The 17,963-nt window shown below is 37.7% G+C and overlaps 1 protein-coding gene across 1 annotated transcript; it reads left to right on the top strand.

Moving 5' to 3' along the window:
* Positions 1–1,666: 1,666 nt before the first annotated feature.
* On the top strand, positions 1,667–13,287 carry LOC115425486 (tumor necrosis factor ligand superfamily member 14). Its single transcript, XM_030143097.1, has 4 exons — positions 1,667–2,046; positions 4,586–4,613; positions 4,711–4,758; positions 11,868–13,287. Exons 1-4 carry the CDS (start codon positions 1,669–1,671, stop codon positions 12,275–12,277), a joined length of 864 nt encoding a protein of 287 aa, XP_029998957.1. The 5' UTR covers positions 1,667–1,668; the 3' UTR covers positions 12,278–13,287.
* Positions 13,288–17,963: the final 4,676 nt, after the last annotated feature.

Raw genomic sequence — 17,963 nt, 5'->3', positions numbered from 1 at the left:
AGAATTAAGCTGAAACTGAAGTAAAACAAAACGCAAGCAAAGACACTAAAACATACAAAAACAACACAACACAGTAAAAGAGATAAGAACAGCAAACAAGAAAAACATGACACTGAATAAATTTAAATATATTCAAGTAGAGAGGGCAGAGATTACAGAGACATAACATGATGCTGTCAAGTCAATATAAAAATGAAGGAATGGAATAAGACAACTTCATGTAATGTCAATATAAATGAGTATCAAAAAAAAGCGTACAATTAAATATTCAAATCCTAAAAAATATTTTTTAACAAATATTAAAAAGAGACAACATCACATAAAGGCAAGTCTATAAAAATGTTTTAAAAATCATGGGAGAAATGCTACTAGGACCCAAAAAAAGAGTTTGCTTGAGGTGCTCTTTGATAAAAAGGGGTTCATAAAGTAGATGACAAACAGGAAAAAACTCCAAGACACTCTCTTTAAGTATTAAAATGCCTTTATGCATGATCATGTGTTTTTTAAAGGTCTACACATGACTATGCCATGAGAATAAAGGCATTTTAATACTTAAAGAGAGTGTCTTGGAGTTTTCCTCCTGTTTATCATCTATAAAAATGTGTTTTACATTAAAAAGTGATTTGAAAGATGTCACTAATTCTGCTAACCTTATCTCCTCGGGCAGGCCATCAATAATTTCTAGATTATGCAATGATTTTACTAGCAGGGTGCGATTTGTCAAAAAACAGAGGGAGGGATTTTTTTTTTTTTTTAATCATGAAAAAACAAGTAATCAACAGGCATAATCGTTGACGGGGTTGCCCACCCCAGGATGACATTTTTTCAGCAGAAGTAGGGATGTAAAAACGAGAGGGGGATTGACCAGGTTGACCCCCCCCCCCATCAAATTGCACCCTGATTGTTAATACTTTCAGTGTCACATCTGCTGTCTGATCACGTCTGCTGTCTGCCTTTAACATTCACGCTGTCCCCCAAATTCCTTTCAAATCCATGAAAAAATTCCAGCATGTGTCCACGTGTACTGTGTGAAAACTGTATGATGTCTTCTATTTGCGCTTTGCATTATCTTGCTCTTCACTGCAAATTTCGAAGAACAGGGTTCTATGGTAGCGCACCAGTTGCAGCGGCCTGATGTCCTAATCATCGATCGAAATCTCGTTTGATGTACTCTGTGCTGTATGTACACTGTGCTGTCAAATGACAATAAAGAAATCTGTAATCTGTAATTTTTGCACTTTGCAAATTCATTCCACGGGCCGGATTGGAACCTTTGGCGGACCGGTTTTGGGCCGCGGGCCGCATGTTTGCCACCCCTGGTCTAGACAGAAACTTGATTAATGTCTAGACAGTTTTCACGTAAAAGTTTAAAGAAAACAAGAGGAGGCAGGAGAGGTTAAATTCATATTGGCTGATATGTCTTGTGACTGCCGGAAAAGCAACTGCCTTTCATGGAAAACTACCTGCCAGTGCATGTTAATGTTTGACTGCAGAGGCACTGCCCTGCCTTCACTGCACAATCTCAGTCAATCCCGAGAGTCCTAAAGGTGTGAAAAGGTTAGGATAGAAAGTTTTATGAGTCAATTTCTTTGGGTCGCGTTCAGGTTCCCTCCCCCAACTGACAGACAACAAACGCCAGGAGGCATGTGTGTGTGGATCATAATGAGGATGAAACGCATGTTAGGGAAAAGTGAGAAAGAGGAAGCTCGTGTTAGTGTGGCGACACTGAGTGAAACTCTGAAATCGAGACTCGCTGCCAGTGCACGGGTTGACAACGTGGGCGACCTCATGAGGATAAATAAGAGTCGGCGTCTGATCGGATGGGAATTGCGCACCACCATGCACGAACACAGCTGCAACTTCTGCGATCAGGAGGCTGGACTACAGGGACAGGAGCCCTCCACTCCGATCCTCCGGCAGATCGCACACAGAATCCACCGAATGTCCCAGATCCACGCCTTTGGATTGTTCTTTGGGATGTCAGTCATGGCTTTACTGCTGATTGCGGTTCTGCTTGGAGGACGGATTCAGTTCCCGGACAACCAGGTAAAACTAAAGAACTAATTCCACTTCTGCACAACTTTACAGACACGTGTTTTTGGGGGTTTTTTTGTTTGTTTTTTTTTTGGATTTTCAGTTTATTTAATCATGCACCGACACCTGTTTTCATGAATACATTAGTGGATACATTGTTAAATATGGTGATATTAAAGAAAACTATCACACACTGTCAGTGCTTAATAAGATTTTATGAATTGAAATACAAGATTCCAGGTCACGATGGACTCTATTTCCAGATACAATAACTAAGTTATCCAAATCCAAAAATTGGGATACGTCATAAACATTATTTTCAGCGCACGTGAGGGCACCACAGGTGTCTAACCCTTGTATGTTATGATTTCTTGACAAGACAAACTCAAAAAATGCTGAGAAATCGTGCACAGTGCCATAATAAAAGTTTCGCTCAACTTTTAACAACACAACATTTTCAGAGCGAGTTTTACCTGCGTTTTTTTGTTTGTTTGTTTGTTTGTTTGTTTGTTTTGTTTTTTGTATACAGCGGTGACAGTGGCGGAACGACGCCGTCTTCTTCGTTGCTTGACAACGGCAGACTTCTTCTTCGACGGGAGAAATTACAGAACATTTTTAGTCTGCAGGCGTGATACTACCCTCCTATCTGTATTTTACGTTAAGAAATTATATTTGTAAAGGGAAAAGTAGTCCTAACCTGTGGTATAAGTACAAGTACAAAGAGGATCTACGTTCCTGGAGAGTGTTTTTGACTTTATATTTCTACTCCAATACATTCCAGAGACAAATATTGACCTTTTTACTCCACTACACACGTCTGAATGCTACAGTTACTTTTCAAATGACAGTTTTCACCCCTTCCTCTTCACTGATGTATCTCCTAATGTTTGACTTCATGGGTTTACTTTCCACCTTTTCCTCCTTTAAAAAAAAAAAAAAAAAAAAACCTGAAAATGCATTGTCACAATGCTGAAATGCTATATAAAGTAGTTTACATGAGCTTACCCTTAAACATCTACAGCAGTTAAAAGCAGTATATACATAAATTCAGCAGTAATTTTATATACATTGTCATCCATAAAGTTTGAATGGAATTATTTTTACCTTTTCTCATGAAATGATTGTGACAATGTAATTTATTCTCAATGGAAAAGTGTAACTGGGACTCGGTATGTAATCACTGGTCCTGGTCAAAGGAGATTACTTATGTAGATAAACAGGACTAAAAAGAGGAATACGTCTGAAAATAACATTATTTCAACTTTTTGGGGGCAACAGTGTATAATAATTACACTGGCAGATCATTGTACTACACAGTGATTTAGCGCTGCATGATTAATCGATGTTAAATTGAAATTGGATTATTTAATTAGGACAGTGTTTAAAAAAGGGCAATCGTCAAATCGAATTTCATCTCTCTTGTGTCGGCCGTGTGCCTCCAGGCTACTATAGGCTCCTCCTCCTAACTCTGAGAGTGGTCTTCACAGTCTTTGGTCTCCACATACCAGTACAAAAATGGCGTTTGCTAAGGAGAGTGAGATGTTCATGGCTAAAAATGGCAAGAGCAAGTCACTTGTATGGAATTGGTATGGCCTCAAAGACAGCAGCACAATCAACTTATTTCAGCACCTGAAACATCTTCGCATGCCAGAATGGGAGCAGTGCATTGCATTTGTGGGTTGCACACAAAAATGACTTGCTGACTTCCATTGTCTTTGTAGTTCTACCCAGAAATTGAAATCAAAACTTGAGTTTTTAGAGGAAAAAATCTGGATTTTAATTTTGGCCAATGTAGTGCCGCCCTACAATGATTCTTACTTTTCAGAATTAAAATGCAAAACATAGTTAAAATAGACCCTTAAAGGAGTGATATTTAGCTTTTTTTAATGGAATTATGCATTTTCAAACATTTCCCTGTCATCTCCATAAACTATAAATGCTATGCCTGGGTCTGAATTCTTCATAAATTCAACTCCACAGGTCCATCTTCAACCCTATTTCTAAGTAATGACACCAGAAATGTTGTTGTGAGCGCTGGCCCTTTAAATGCACATGAGCCACTTCAGGCCCCACCCCCTCCACGTTGTTGGCTGTACTGCCCTGTCCCGTTCAACCAACAACTGAAAATTTTAGGAAATTTGCTCAAAGTTTGGACATATTTTCAGTGTGGACTTCAACCGCTGCTGCTGATGAACAATGATGTCCTACTTGGAGAAATGTTCGTTGGAAGTCTTGACCTTATATGTGTAAATGTCGTGACGTAACTAGCTATAGACGTAACAAATTAAGCAGGAATTAAAAGGGGTTGTAGAAATCCACTCGATTTTTGCCAAAATTAATATCTAGATAGCTTTGCAGCACCTGGAGGGTTCAAATTCAAACTTCATGAACTATTAGGGTCCAAATACACAAATAAATGAACCAAAGACTAATAAAAGTGGGTTTAGCAAAATATGACCCCTTTAAAGTAGGCATACATCATGCAGTATGGTGTGCTTATATAATATTTTTGTTAAAACCATGTTTCTAAAATTCTTTTTTTTTTCTACAGGTAATGCCACCTGGAAAGGCTTTACTCGGTAAATATCTTCTTAAATTATCTGCACTGATTTCCAAACAAGAAAAAAACATAAGTTGATCTTTTTAAAATTCATTACTACTTGATGTGTTCAACAGTGAGTGAGACACAACAGCAACCAGTGCATCCAAGCGCGTTTCTAACAGGTAAGAAACTGTTAAGATGATGTTTTTACTGTTATTATTGACTTCACTGGTTATGAAGGTGTGTGTATATTATTACACAGGAGGCGGCAGATCTCTTTAGTCATTGTTATTTGAGTGTGACAGATATGAGGGTCACCTGGGACTTTCTTGTGCTTATCTTAAAGGTTAACTCATGCACATCACAAACATATTCAGGAATGTCAAACTGTCAGTAATTCATCTGCCAGGTGTTTAAAAGAACCTCATATTTTCATGTAGACCTGTGGTCTGGATTTAGTTTCGGAACTTTGATTAGAATGCGCTGCGTCTTGTTTCTTTGTTGTAGTGAAGAAATAGTTGAAATGGGAGGTTTCCAGGAGGAATTCCCAAGAGGGGACTGCTAGTAGAAGTGATTCATTTTACTGTGACTCACTATGACTGCAGGGTTTAAGAAAGCCGTTGCAAGCTGAATTAGAAAAGATAGAGAGAAAGAAGAATACCAAGTGATTCTAGGGCTACAGCAACACTAATGTTGTAACAAACCCAATATAAATGCAGAGTTCAGTATGTTACATTAAAGTGCAAAAAGATTAGACTATTTATTAAAACTATCACACAGAAATTATACTGAAAATATATGCTGAAAAACACTTACAATATTCAAGATTCAAAGCATTTATTGTCATGTGTACAGTAAAGAAACAGGTTTCCCTGTATCTTTGCTGTCCACACTGAATGCCACAAGAGTTTAAGATAAGTATAAAATTTTAAGCATAAAAAAGTTAGAATAATTTAACCAGGAAGTTACACAACCAAAGCAAAGTGGCATTTAAAAAATGGCATGCAGGAGACGAAGAGCATAAAAATATTATAAAGTACTCTTACTAAGAGAAAAATATATATTTACATAATGTGCAGCTTCTGGTAATTGTGCAAATTGTCAGAGGTAAATAGTATACAGCATGTGCAAAACTGCCTGGGATAAGTGAGATGTTAATGTGCAAAATTGTCAGAGATAAACAGTATGAGCAGTCAGAGATAGCAGTATGATATATGATAACCAGTATGATATATACAGCGCAAAAGTGTCAGAGAGAATCAGTATGGTGTAAATATATGTATATAAGGTGCATAAACAGTATCACAGTTGAAGTGTAAACACTGTAAACAGTCAATATGGCTGTTGTGGACTCCTATCAGCTAAGGAGCCTGATGGCAGAGGGAAAGAAAGAGCTCCTGAGTCTGGATGTTCTGCACTTCAGACTGCTGAATCTCCAGCCTGAGGGGAGGAAAGTGAACACTCTGTGTTGGGGATGGGTGGGGTCTTTGATGACGGAGGCAGCCCTCCTGTGGACTCTGCATCGGTAGATGCTCAACAGAGAGGGCAGGGGAGTCCTGGTGATCTTGGACGCAGTCTTCACCACTCTTTGCAGGCGTTTGTGGTCTATGATGGTGGTACTGCTGTAACACAGTGATGCAGCCATTCAAGATGGACTCAACAACGCAGCTGTAGAAGTTGTTGAGGATTTTTGGCAACATGCCAAACCCCCTCAGCCTCCTCAGGAAGTACAGCTGCTGCTGAGTTTTCTTCAACAGCTGTGAGGTGTTTAGTGTCCAGGTGAAGTCCTCACTGATGTGGACCCCCAGATATTTGAAGCTGCTCACCCTCTCCACCTCCTGTCCTTGGTGGTCCTGGTGTCTGTTAGCCTCCTCTCTGTGTGGGGGGTGGAGGTCTTGAAGTGGGTGTAGAATGTGTTGAGGTCGTCAGGCAGGCTGTCTGTGGCACTGATGGTACTGGAGCTGCTCCTGTAGTCCGTGATGCGGTCCAAGCCCTGCCACATGCGCCTGGATTCAGCAGTGGAATAGAAACTATCCAGCTTCTACCTGTACTGTCTCTTGGCAGCTGTAATGGCCTTTCTCAGTCTGTACTTTGCAGCTTTGTACTCAGTCTCATAGCCAGAAGTAAATGTAGCAGAGCAAGCACATAGCATATGATGTACCTGTCTATTTATCCAGGGCTTCTGGTCAGGAAACTTCCTGACTTGTATGGTGGGTACAATGTTATCCACACAAGTGGCAATACACAAACAAAGAAAATACTGAAAATTTACAAAAGCCCAACTCTATACCATGTATAGAAGAAATATACAACATATAAAGGATATATACAAGGTAAAATTAAAAACAAGGTACCTGAGTTATGAGTATTGTACTGAGGGAGGGTGAGCATTGCATCAACAAAGTCCTGACTCAACACAAGCTTCACGTATGATACAACCATACATTAAGAATCTGCTGCTAAACAGAGCTGCTAAACTGATTTTCATTGGTCCTGTAACAGTGACAATATTTATTAGGGATGCACCGATCCGATACCATTATCGGGCATCGGCTCTGATACTCTGTGTGTGTACTCATATTCGTACTCGTAAAAGTAATCCGATACAAATGCACCGATACCACTTACAGCCATGTGACATTCACAGTTCAGTGCAGCAGGTACGAGGAGGAGGAATAATGTGTGTGGAGTGTGAGGAGTGTGGAGATTTTTCAAAATAAATGATGGTGATAAAAGTAACGCTGACTGCAAGTAACGTTAAATACAGACAGATATGGACGGAGCGTTCTGTCCGTCCTCTGCGTACATTCAATCCGTTTTCCAGGTGCTTGCTGATGCGTACCCAGATGGAGAATACCAGTGGGAACTGTGGAGGTAGAGGATCTGTTCAAAGAGCCACTGTGTGAGTTAGAGAAAAACTACTGACATATTTATGACAGCTACCCAGGGCTGGGCCGGCGGTACGGACCAGTGCAGACCGCCACCAGTGGAAGTGAAAACCAAACTTATCGCTCATTTATCTTTTCTCTTCCTGCTGAAGCTTCGCTTTTAAACCTTACCAGTGAAAACGCTGCAATATTAGTATCACATTAGTGTTGCCTCTGTCGTCTCCATGTTTGTTATTACTGACTTTCTTCTTCTCAAAAAACTTTACCCTTCTTCGCGGTATTTGTCCAGTATGGTTAATTAAGAACGGTGCCCCCTGGTGGATTAATTGAGAAACGCTCATTCTAACACATTAAATGTCAGTAGCAGCACCTTGTTCCAGTCAGACTAATGACAACGACAATAAAGCACATTTACAAAAGGAACTAAGAACTGGAATGGGATTATTAAGTACTCGTATCGGTACTCAGTATCAGCAAATACTCAAATGTAAGTACTTGTACTCGGTCTGGAAGAAAGTGGTATCGGTGCATCCCTAATATTTATTATATGTTTTTTCTCCATGTTCGATAACTTCATTTAAAATCTTATGATTATCTGCACTGGTTACATCCATGATACACTATTATCTATGTCCAAATCTAAGGTTGGTTTTTCTGCAAACATCCTGATGGTCCTTCCTTCCGACACTAGATATTGTTAGTTTAGAAATGAGGTTACCAAACATAAACAAACAACCAGTTAAACAAACCTTGAAACAAATTCCACAGAGACTCAGTATGGGCTAATCTGTAACACTGACCCTTTAAAGTCCGGTTTAGACCAAAGATTCATGATAAGACTAGGGCTGCACGATTTTAAATCAAAATTGGATTATTAATTAGGACGATGTTTAAAAAAGGGTAATCGTCAAATTGAATTTCATCTCTCTCGTGTCTCTAGGCCGCGCGCCTCTTGGCTCTCGTAGGCTCCTCCTCCTAACTGTGACAGTGGTCTCCACAGTCTTTGGTCTCCACACATCTGTACAAAAATGCCAGAGAAGTGAGAAGTTTGTGGCTAAAAATAGCAAGAACAAGTCGGTTATGTGGAATTGGTATTGCTTCAAAGTTTCTGATGAAGGCCACACCATTGCTTGCTGCAACATCTGCCTGAAGGCGGTATCTGTCAGACAGCAGCACAGCCAACTTATTTCAGCACCTCAAGCTTCATCACACGCCAGAGTGAGAGCAGTACGTTGCATACGAAAATGACATGCTGACTAAAACGCCACCACCAACCCAAATTGAAATTGAAAATTTTTAGAGGAAAAACTCAGGACTTTATTTTTGGCCCAAATCATGCAGCCCTAGATGAGGCTAAACCATTTTAGAGTGTAGCAGAAATAGATTGAGATTGTCAGTTTGTTAGATCTCCAGATATCATGGTATATAGTGATGATTTACTATCAGCTGTAAATCCTGTCTGGATAGCCTGTGTTTTCTCTCCTTATTGGCAGTGACAGCTTCTATAAACAACAGAACTTGCATCACTGTTTTGATAAACACCAGAAGTGCAGCTGTAGTAAATCCTCATCCCTCATACCCAGGGCCAGATTAACACTTCATTGTACCCTGGGCAACAATATTCAAGGGCCCCATCATCACAACCCCAGGATCCCTATAATCTGGCAAAATACAGAATAAATTCCTGGAATATATGTAAATATACCCCATACTTCAATATCTAACTATCATCAAATGAATTTTGATGTACAAATGTGTAAATGCTCGTAGAACTACAAGTGCACCACGATAGCCTCTTGTCAAGACCACTCACTTGCATATGATGATATGAAAACAAAACACATTAGCATCAGTATAATCTAAAATTGATCCACTACATTAGAAAGAGAGGGAAGTGTCTTCCATTTTCACAAAAAATAAATAAGAAACCATTTCCAAAGTGTCCAGTATTTATTTAAGAACACTTTTTGCCAACACAAATGTATTGAATCATCAGAAAAAGCCCACAGACTAAACACAAACATAATCTGATAGAATCAGATGTGAATTTTAAACAGAAATCCCCTTGTCACCTCAGAATTCAACAAGAGAGTTAAAGTAAGTGCAATATAAACATCTTGAAATCTGCTTTCTCTCAACAATAAACATATCTCAACATTTTCATGGAGCCACCACAAGGGAAAAAGAAATATAATGCAATATAATCTGCTAAAATAAACATTTTGGTCCCAGTTTAACTTTTAAACAGAAAACACATCACAATTCAAGGCATGTCAAGGCAAGGGTTAAACATTTTAATACTAAATACTACGTATACTAAATACTATAAACATCTGGAAAACCGTCAATTTCTCTCAAAGAAATACTTATCTGACCAATACAAAATTTGTATTCTAAATGACGGGGAAGTGCATGTTTAAATTTCACATTCCTGATTTTATTTGGCACATCTTATACTGGCATTTTTCTGGACTTTTAATTTTCGTTTGGCGCTCCCACTTAGCTGCTTCTCCATGTTTGCAATGTTTTGATTCGCATACGTATGTCATGTAGTTCTTGACGTCTCACATCCCGCTCAGTGCACGCACGTTGATTTGCGTCACCGCTGATTAGCTTTTTGGACTGACCAATGAGGAGAGGGTCTCAGCTCATGGTCACAGACAGCAGGAGCAGGGTTTCTGTGCAGTGCAATGGCTCCGGGCAGCGGACAGTTTCATTTATAAGCAAAAGATAACCAGATATTTTCATTATGCCCGAGCTACCCAGGGCCCTTCAGAGGTTGCGGGCCCCTGGGCAATTGCCCAGTTGCCCATATGGTTAATCCGGGCTTGTTCATACCATTCATATTTTAAGATATTACTGCACATTATAGGCAGCTACAAAACAGAATGAAAAGCTGGCAGTTCAGTTCAATTCAATTTTATTTACAGAGCCCAATATCACAACAAAGTCACCTCACAGGGCTTTACAGAAATTGTTGAATTGAAACCACATTGACTGAAACAGTAGCCACTCCCCCAGAGGGAGTGGGGAAAAGGGACACAGGGTGAATAGCGGTGAACAGACTAAGTAAACTAAATATTGTAGCTCATTAATAGTGAAACAGATGATAGGACTCAGTGCACTGTACTTTCCACAGTATTATTGCTGCTAGGGCAGCTTAGACTGAACTGTGGGGTTCAGTCTGTTTTTAACTAGTCTGACCATAAGCCTTTCCAAAGAGGAGCGTTTTCAGTCTGATCTTAAATGTAGAGACTGTGTCGGCCTCTTTAATATTAGCTGGAAGCTGATTACATAAGACAGGAGCTTGGTAACTAAAGGCTCTAGCTCCTGTTGTACTTTTAGAGACCCTGGGAACTACCAGTAGACCTGCATTCTGAGAGCGAAGTGCTCTGTTAGGATGATACGCACCCGAGCGTCTTTGAAATAAGAGGTTAGAGGTCTACTTACAGATAGAATGTTAGTAAAGAGAGGTGTTGCTATTGAAATGGTGCATTATTCTGAACCACTGGGGCAGCTTCTGTGGTTAATACTGTACATCAACCTAACTTTGATAAGAATCTGATATACACTATATGGACAAAAATATTGGGACACAATGAATTCAAGTGCTTCTTTTCTAACAGGGGTGTGGGATACAAAACAATAATGACAAAGTCATAATATAGTTTTATATTGGGATAAATATCATTGCATTGCATTGGTTGGTCTTGTTTAAATTTTTATTTTCTTCTAAAATGTGTCATACCATTAATTTCTCTCAACATTGATTTTATTTTTGTTTAATTCATGACTATGATTTTAAGTGCTCTACCTCTAAATTTGTAAAATATTTTTCGTGCTCTGACTGTAAATAATAATTTTCTACCACAACTAACCTAACCTAAACCTAACCTAATCTAACCTAACCTAACCTAACCTAACCTAACCTAAACGTTAAGTAAAATATTGATGTTTCTAAACTATATGGACAAAAGTATTTGGACACATCATGTCTACAGTTGTAAGATGTCCTGTTCATGATGATTTGAGATATAGCCTATATATCAATACTGTAATATTGATATGAAACAAAACTAACCAATGCAATGATATTTATCCCAGTATAAAACTATAATATGACATTAGTCATTATTGTTTTGTATCCCAGACCCATTAGAAAAGGAACACCTGAATTCAACATGTCCACATACTTTTGTCCATATAGTGTGTATGTAACCTTTGACCTGCTGCCCATCAGATCGTTGTAGCCAAATAAGTGGTCTCTTTTACTATTGTCAGTTTACTTGTTAGATTCTTTTATTGTAGTTTGTGATGTTGTACCACTCTTAACTTTCTATAAACTACCTTCTTAAAAGCAGAGTCTGTCATAACTTTGTCTGTGTCTCTCTTTTAATGCTTAGCACCTGCAGACGGTACCAGTAACGGAAGATATCTCAAATGGGAGACAACGTTGGGTAATGCCCACTGCCAAGGATTCAATTACTCTGGCGGGAACCTTACAGTGCTCAGAAAAGGATACTACAGCATTGCCCTGCAGATCACCATGGAGAACATCAATGGCACGTGTGATGGAAATCAGCTGCACCTGACGGTGTTTCGGTTTAAAGTTCAATATCCCGACTTTAAGTCTCTCCTGGAAACTTATGATACCATGTGTTGCACAAAAGGTTGTATAAAATCTTTGTTTACATCCGGCGTATTTTCCCTGGAAGCTGGCACCATCCTACGGGTGGAAGTTTCTCACCCTAAGCATATCACGCAACGGCTGAATGAACAAGAAGTCTTCTTTAGTGTTCATCTGCAGTCGTAGTCTGTTCGGACAGTAAGGAATGCACGTTTCACTTTATGTAAATCTAAGAAAAGCTACCAGTGTAGTTTTGCGGTTCCCTGTCACTGCTAGGCCTCATGAAAAGTTTAAATCCACTGAAGATGACTGCACTGTAAGAAGCTAATAGTTCAGTTGCTCTACCATAGGTTTGCTTTATCTCTTTAATGTTAAAAGCTGCACTATTTTTAACATCTCATTTCAAACAGCTCACAGAAACATACCAGTATCTTGATGGAGATTAAATTATTATTCATCACTCTGCACATGTTTTCCCAACAACAGTTAAAATATCTGTAACATCTGCAGTTTTCATCATTTGTCATGATTTGTAGTTTGGTGTGAAAGATTTTATTCAATTATTCCTGCTGCTCATATATGTTGTGTTTTTAGTAGCTGATAAAACAAAAAAGGGAAACACATCATCTTGGACTAATGGTTAATTTCAAAGACTCTAACCCCAATTTACAGAAATCAGTGACATTATAAGGGGCTAGCTGATTTATTTTACCATCAATGTACATAGTAATGAGTCTTAGCCTAGGAAAAAGTTGTATTTCTTGGGGTTGAAAATGAAAGTATGGGGGGGTGGGGGGGGGTCGAGCATTGATGTTGGCATTCATGATTTTGCTTTGTTGTGTTATTGTTGTTGGATTCCTAGCATTCAGGTTGCTGTTAACATGGCCATGTCCACCAAACTTTATCCAGGAAATTCCTCACATCCAATAAGCAGTCACACTTGAAAGAAACATTTGGAAGCTGTTACTGGAAATGGTCATTTCTGTGAATTGATCAACGTATAAATGATTTTTCCCCCATCTTTTAATGTTAGTGGTAAAGCCTGTAAAACCCTATAGGACAACATTTTAGAAGAAAGGAGATGAGAATACACATGATGGAAGTAATGTTGAAAGAAAGAGCAGCGTGGATGAGTGTAATGCTGACAGCATGGGGAAGCTGAAGTATAGAGCTGTAGCTGTTGCTTATTTTTGTTATTGATTTTTCTGTTGATTAATGTCTTTGATTGAACAATTGTTTGAATAGGCAAGAAAAATAGAAAAAAATGTGATTTTATAAGTATATATATATATATTATAAGTAAATGGGGGAAAAAGGATTTTAAAAATTCATACAAAATTTGAACTTTCATTTACTGTTCCCAAAATGAAATCAGATCTATTCTGGGTCACTGGCAATCTATGAACCCAATTTGGTAACAAACAAACAGAACCAAAAACAATACCACTTGCCTCACTTTCAGGGGGGTGGGGTAAAAATATTTATATAGAAAAAACAACAATATTAAAGTATACAGTATATAAATATGTAAACATTAATACAGAATTAAGCCCTCACAGGGCTTAATTCTGTAAAGCCCTGTGAGGCAACCTTGTGATATAGGGCTCTACAAATAAAATTGAAAATTGAATAAGTCAAACGACATCTACAAACAATATGTGCACTGCAGACTTCAACAAATTTGTATCCAACTTACTAATTTACCAACAACCTAAGATGTAACTAACAGAGCTTTAAAAACAAAAAAGCTAGATATTTTTAATTGTGTGAAAACTTAGAAGTTTAAAGGAGTAGGTGATGGCTACAATGATGAAGAGTGAACATACAGACATTTTCTGCATTCCATGTTTGTGGCGATCCTGGTGTCATGTGCATCACAATAAATGTCCGTGTGAAACTCAAGAGTGGAACCAATATTTAACAACAGCGGAATTAAGGAAACAAAGCTGTCATTCAGGAAAATTGTAAGCGAATAATCGATTCAAGTTGATTAATCATTTCAGCTCAACCGAAGTAATTGAGTACATTAGGGCATAAATTACCTCACAGAGGAGTGAAAGCAAATTGAGTAAATAATGTCACAGATTGAAGTGTAAAACAATCGTGGAGTGGAAAATGGCACATTTTAGCAAATTTGAGTCCAACAGCACTTTTAACGGTATGCAACATCATTTGACTGAATGCTGCAGGCTTTGTTAGTCATTAACTGCACACTCATGGTAATGTGCGGGAAAGTCTCTAAATTGCATAACCAGGAACGCAACAAACGTGTCATTATTTTCCCTTGTCAAACACTTTGCAATGTCGTAGAAGTGATAAGCAAATTTTAAACAGTAGTGAGTTACACAGATACTGGCAAGCTAAACCCAGCCCACACCCAGCGCATCGTCTCCCACTGATGTCACTTTTGTCTTTAAGCCAATTATGCTCTCTCAGATAAGGAATACCAGCACACGGCAACCTTTGGCACTGCAAAAGCAACAGTCATGCCTTTGAGTTTTGGTTTATGTTTTAGTTTTTAATCTTCAGAAATCCTACACTTTGAGCTTACATGCTGTTCAACATGATGTGCATGAGTGGTTGCAACAGAAGGATGTCTGTGAGCTGTTTGTCATAAGAGGTAAAGGCAATAGGACAGAATGCACCTGGTGTCTGCAGTCGGTGGAACTCAAAGCAGATGACAGCTAAAAAAGAGACACAGGAAGTAGGACACAACTATGCCCTTAGATCTGTATAAACAAGCTTCACCATTTGGGCAGAACTTAAATAAAGACTGATCATCATCTGAGTCGACATACGGGGATTTTGAAATCTAATATTAATTTACAAAACTCAAAACTAGCTCATTTAAATTCCTGGGTTTTTTTATTGCTCATATTATGGAAGCATATTTCTTATCTCTCTCTTTTTTTTTTTTTTTATCTGTGGTGCAGTTACACCCACTGTCAGTGTTTAGCTTGAATGAAATCTGAAATGGGAAAAGGTTAACTAATCTGTTATGTTATTACAAAGAAATACACACCGCCTTGGTTTATAATGTAGCTGTAAATTACCTTCACAATGCCAATATAACGCTCATGCTACATACTTAGCCTTTGCATAAGCATCCGTTTGTGACCTACTGAGCTCACTGGTAGCTATTAGCTCGCTACCACCAAGCTAATGATTAACAGGCATACACACACTAACTAATACCTTTCAGCTAACATTCTGTGAAAATTCTTACATGATTACTTTTTAAAATTATTGCGTAACTTAGCCATTAGCTTACTACTAGTAGCACACTAATGGCTAACAGGCAAAATACACAGTAGCAGTTATCAATGTCCAGAGCTGCTTTTTTTTTTTTGCTAACATGCTGTTAAGTTTTACTTAAGCTAATTCCTGTTAAAAATATTGTTTAATGTTAGCACCTAGCTTAGTACCAGTTGTAAGGTAATTGATAAGAGATGAAATACATACACAGTAACTAAGGGCAGGGTGCTATTACTTTTGAGCTTGCATTTTGTTACATTTTTACATAAAACTTAAAAATGATTGTGTTATGTTAGCTATTATTAGTCTAGTACATGTAATCTGACAGCTAACAGGCAGAATACATGCACAGCAATTTTCCTGTCACTTTGATAATATTCCATTAGTTTCAGTTAATTACTGTTGAAAATGTTTGTGTGATGTTAGCTGTTAAGATAGCTTATTAGGGGTATGCTAAGGGGTAACAAGGCAAAATACATATACAATAACTAATGCAGGTGTCCAGAGTCACTTTTTAGTTAATATTCTGTTATTTTTATTTTTGTACTTTTTTACTGTTAATGAATGTGTAATATTAGCCTTTAGCTTACAACCAGTTAATTTAGTACTGGTAAGCTAAAAGTTATCAGGTAAAATACATTGACAGTAACTAATATCACTGTCTGGGGTTAATTTTCTTTTCTTTTTTTTTTTTTTTTTTTTGCCAACATTCTGTTAAATTATTAATTATTAAAAAGTTGGTTGTGTAATGTCTCCAGTTGATGTTTTAAAATTGATCTCATATTTGTTTGTACTATACATCATTTAAACCATGTACTTCACATGTGGCTTTACCAAAGTTGGGAGAAGAGTATTATTGCCAACACTCAGCTTCCGCTAACTCACTATTAAGGTCTTTACAATAAACATGTAAAGTGTAGCAGCATTGGTTATATGTTTTCTCTATATTCCAGAACACAGTTTATTCAGTGTGTATAAAATGTCACCTGACTTTAATTTAGACATGTAGCTGTTTTATTCTGAGTTTCATAGTTTAATTTTCCAAAGGCAGCAGTGTTGTGGCATGTTTCGCCATTTTGCCACCCTCTATAGAAGAAACCAGCAACTGATATTTATTTTGTATTACAGCAGTTGTGAAAATTACCAATGAATCTAATATTTTGAAATGTAGTGGATAGTACAAGCAGTGTGTAAAGTACATGGACATTTTTTGTGAGGCTCAATGTAAGCTAATCCTTTTATACAAATGTATATAGTTATCTCTAAAACACTGCCTGGTGCTTTTTAATATGCAAAGGGAAGCCATTAAATAATGTTCCTCTTTCATATTTAATAATTTAATTTTTGCTTGCTGAGCATTGTGCATTCTGAGTTGGTGCTATGCAATACGCAGTACTTTTTTTAATTATAAAATTTGTGTATTTTTTATATTTGTATGTTTGGGTATTAGGGCCAATGTAGGAAAAAATGTTAGCAAAGGTCGAGTCTCCTATATTGTCATACAAATACAAGTTGTTTTTTTTATTGCAAATGTTCTACAATAATCATGGAATATAATTACTATTTTTTTAATCATTAAACATTACACTCCTTCCCTGGATGGATGGATGGATAGAATTGATTTTTTTTTTTTTTTTTTTTTCTTCTTTTTTTTTGGCCCTGATACATTGTGCTGGGCATGAGTTTTGTGAAAGAAAATGTAATAAAGAGCACTTTAAAACACCAAGCAGTTCCCTGTCTGTCTGTGTGTCTGTCCACTTTTGTGTCTGTTTAATGACTCCAATGTGAATGTGCAATTGGAAATTTTAGGCAGTAGTTTCTATATCTTTATTCCATTGTTAATAGGTAAGTGAAATACATATGGTCATTTCAACCCTGCAAAAACAAACAGAACGAAAGGTGGAATAAGATGTTTGCACGGTGCTAAGTACTTGTCAGTTTAGAAGATAATTTTACAAGTCAGGACAGTCGCACTTTCAGAGATTAATAATTTTTTGGCTAAAATTCCAAAATGTGCAGCATCAGAGAGCATTTTCTGCTGATACTTTTTTTGTTTTGTTTTATGTAAGCTATTGGAAATGGAAGGTTTTTCTAAATCAGTTTGACCCCTAACCCTATCACACTCATTTAATCATCATCTCATGAGCATAAGTGTACTATTTCACACACACACCTACTCATTGACATATCACAGCAATTAATTGTGCACCTTCTTCCACATACTTTATTCTTCACCAACAATCATGTTTTTCTTCCCATAATGATACTACCTCGGGTGTTTTAAATTGCTGAAATGTTGCCATCAGACTGAACTGGTCTGATAAGAAAAAGGAATGACCAATGACTATGAAACCCAAATCTGAAAAATTGGTGGTCACAAGTGGCTGTCAAGTATGACAGATTCAGAAATTAAAGTATCATCTCACTTCAGGATTGTTTTATTTATCAGCAAGAAACTGATCGTGCTGATATTGCTATGGAGCAAATGTGTGACATTTTCAGAACAGTAACGATGTTAAGATAAGAGATAAGATATTCCTTTATTGATCCCACAATGGGGAAATTCACAGTGTTATCAGCAGCATGAAACATACACACAACATGCACATACACGTAA

This window comes from Sphaeramia orbicularis, chromosome 9 (assembly GCF_902148855.1).
Source record: "Sphaeramia orbicularis chromosome 9, fSphaOr1.1, whole genome shotgun sequence".
Taxonomy (NCBI): domain Eukaryota; kingdom Metazoa; phylum Chordata; class Actinopteri; order Kurtiformes; family Apogonidae; genus Sphaeramia; species Sphaeramia orbicularis.
Note: the sequence above shows the minus strand (reverse complement) of the source record. Positions and strands in the feature narration are given on the sequence as shown.

Bases quoted from the DNA above. Each gene is read 5' to 3' on its own strand.
- LOC115425486 (XM_030143097.1), top strand. From the start codon at position 1,669: ATGAAACGCATGTTAGGGAAAAGTGAGAAAGAGGAAGCTCGTGTTAGT. The intron at 2,047-4,585 runs GTAAAACTAAAG...TTTTTTCTACAG, and splicing joins TTCAGTTCCCGGACAACCAG to GTAATGCCACCTGGAAAGGC. The intron at 4,614-4,710 runs GTAAATATCTTC...TGTGTTCAACAG, and splicing joins ACCTGGAAAGGCTTTACTCG to TGAGTGAGACACAACAGCAA.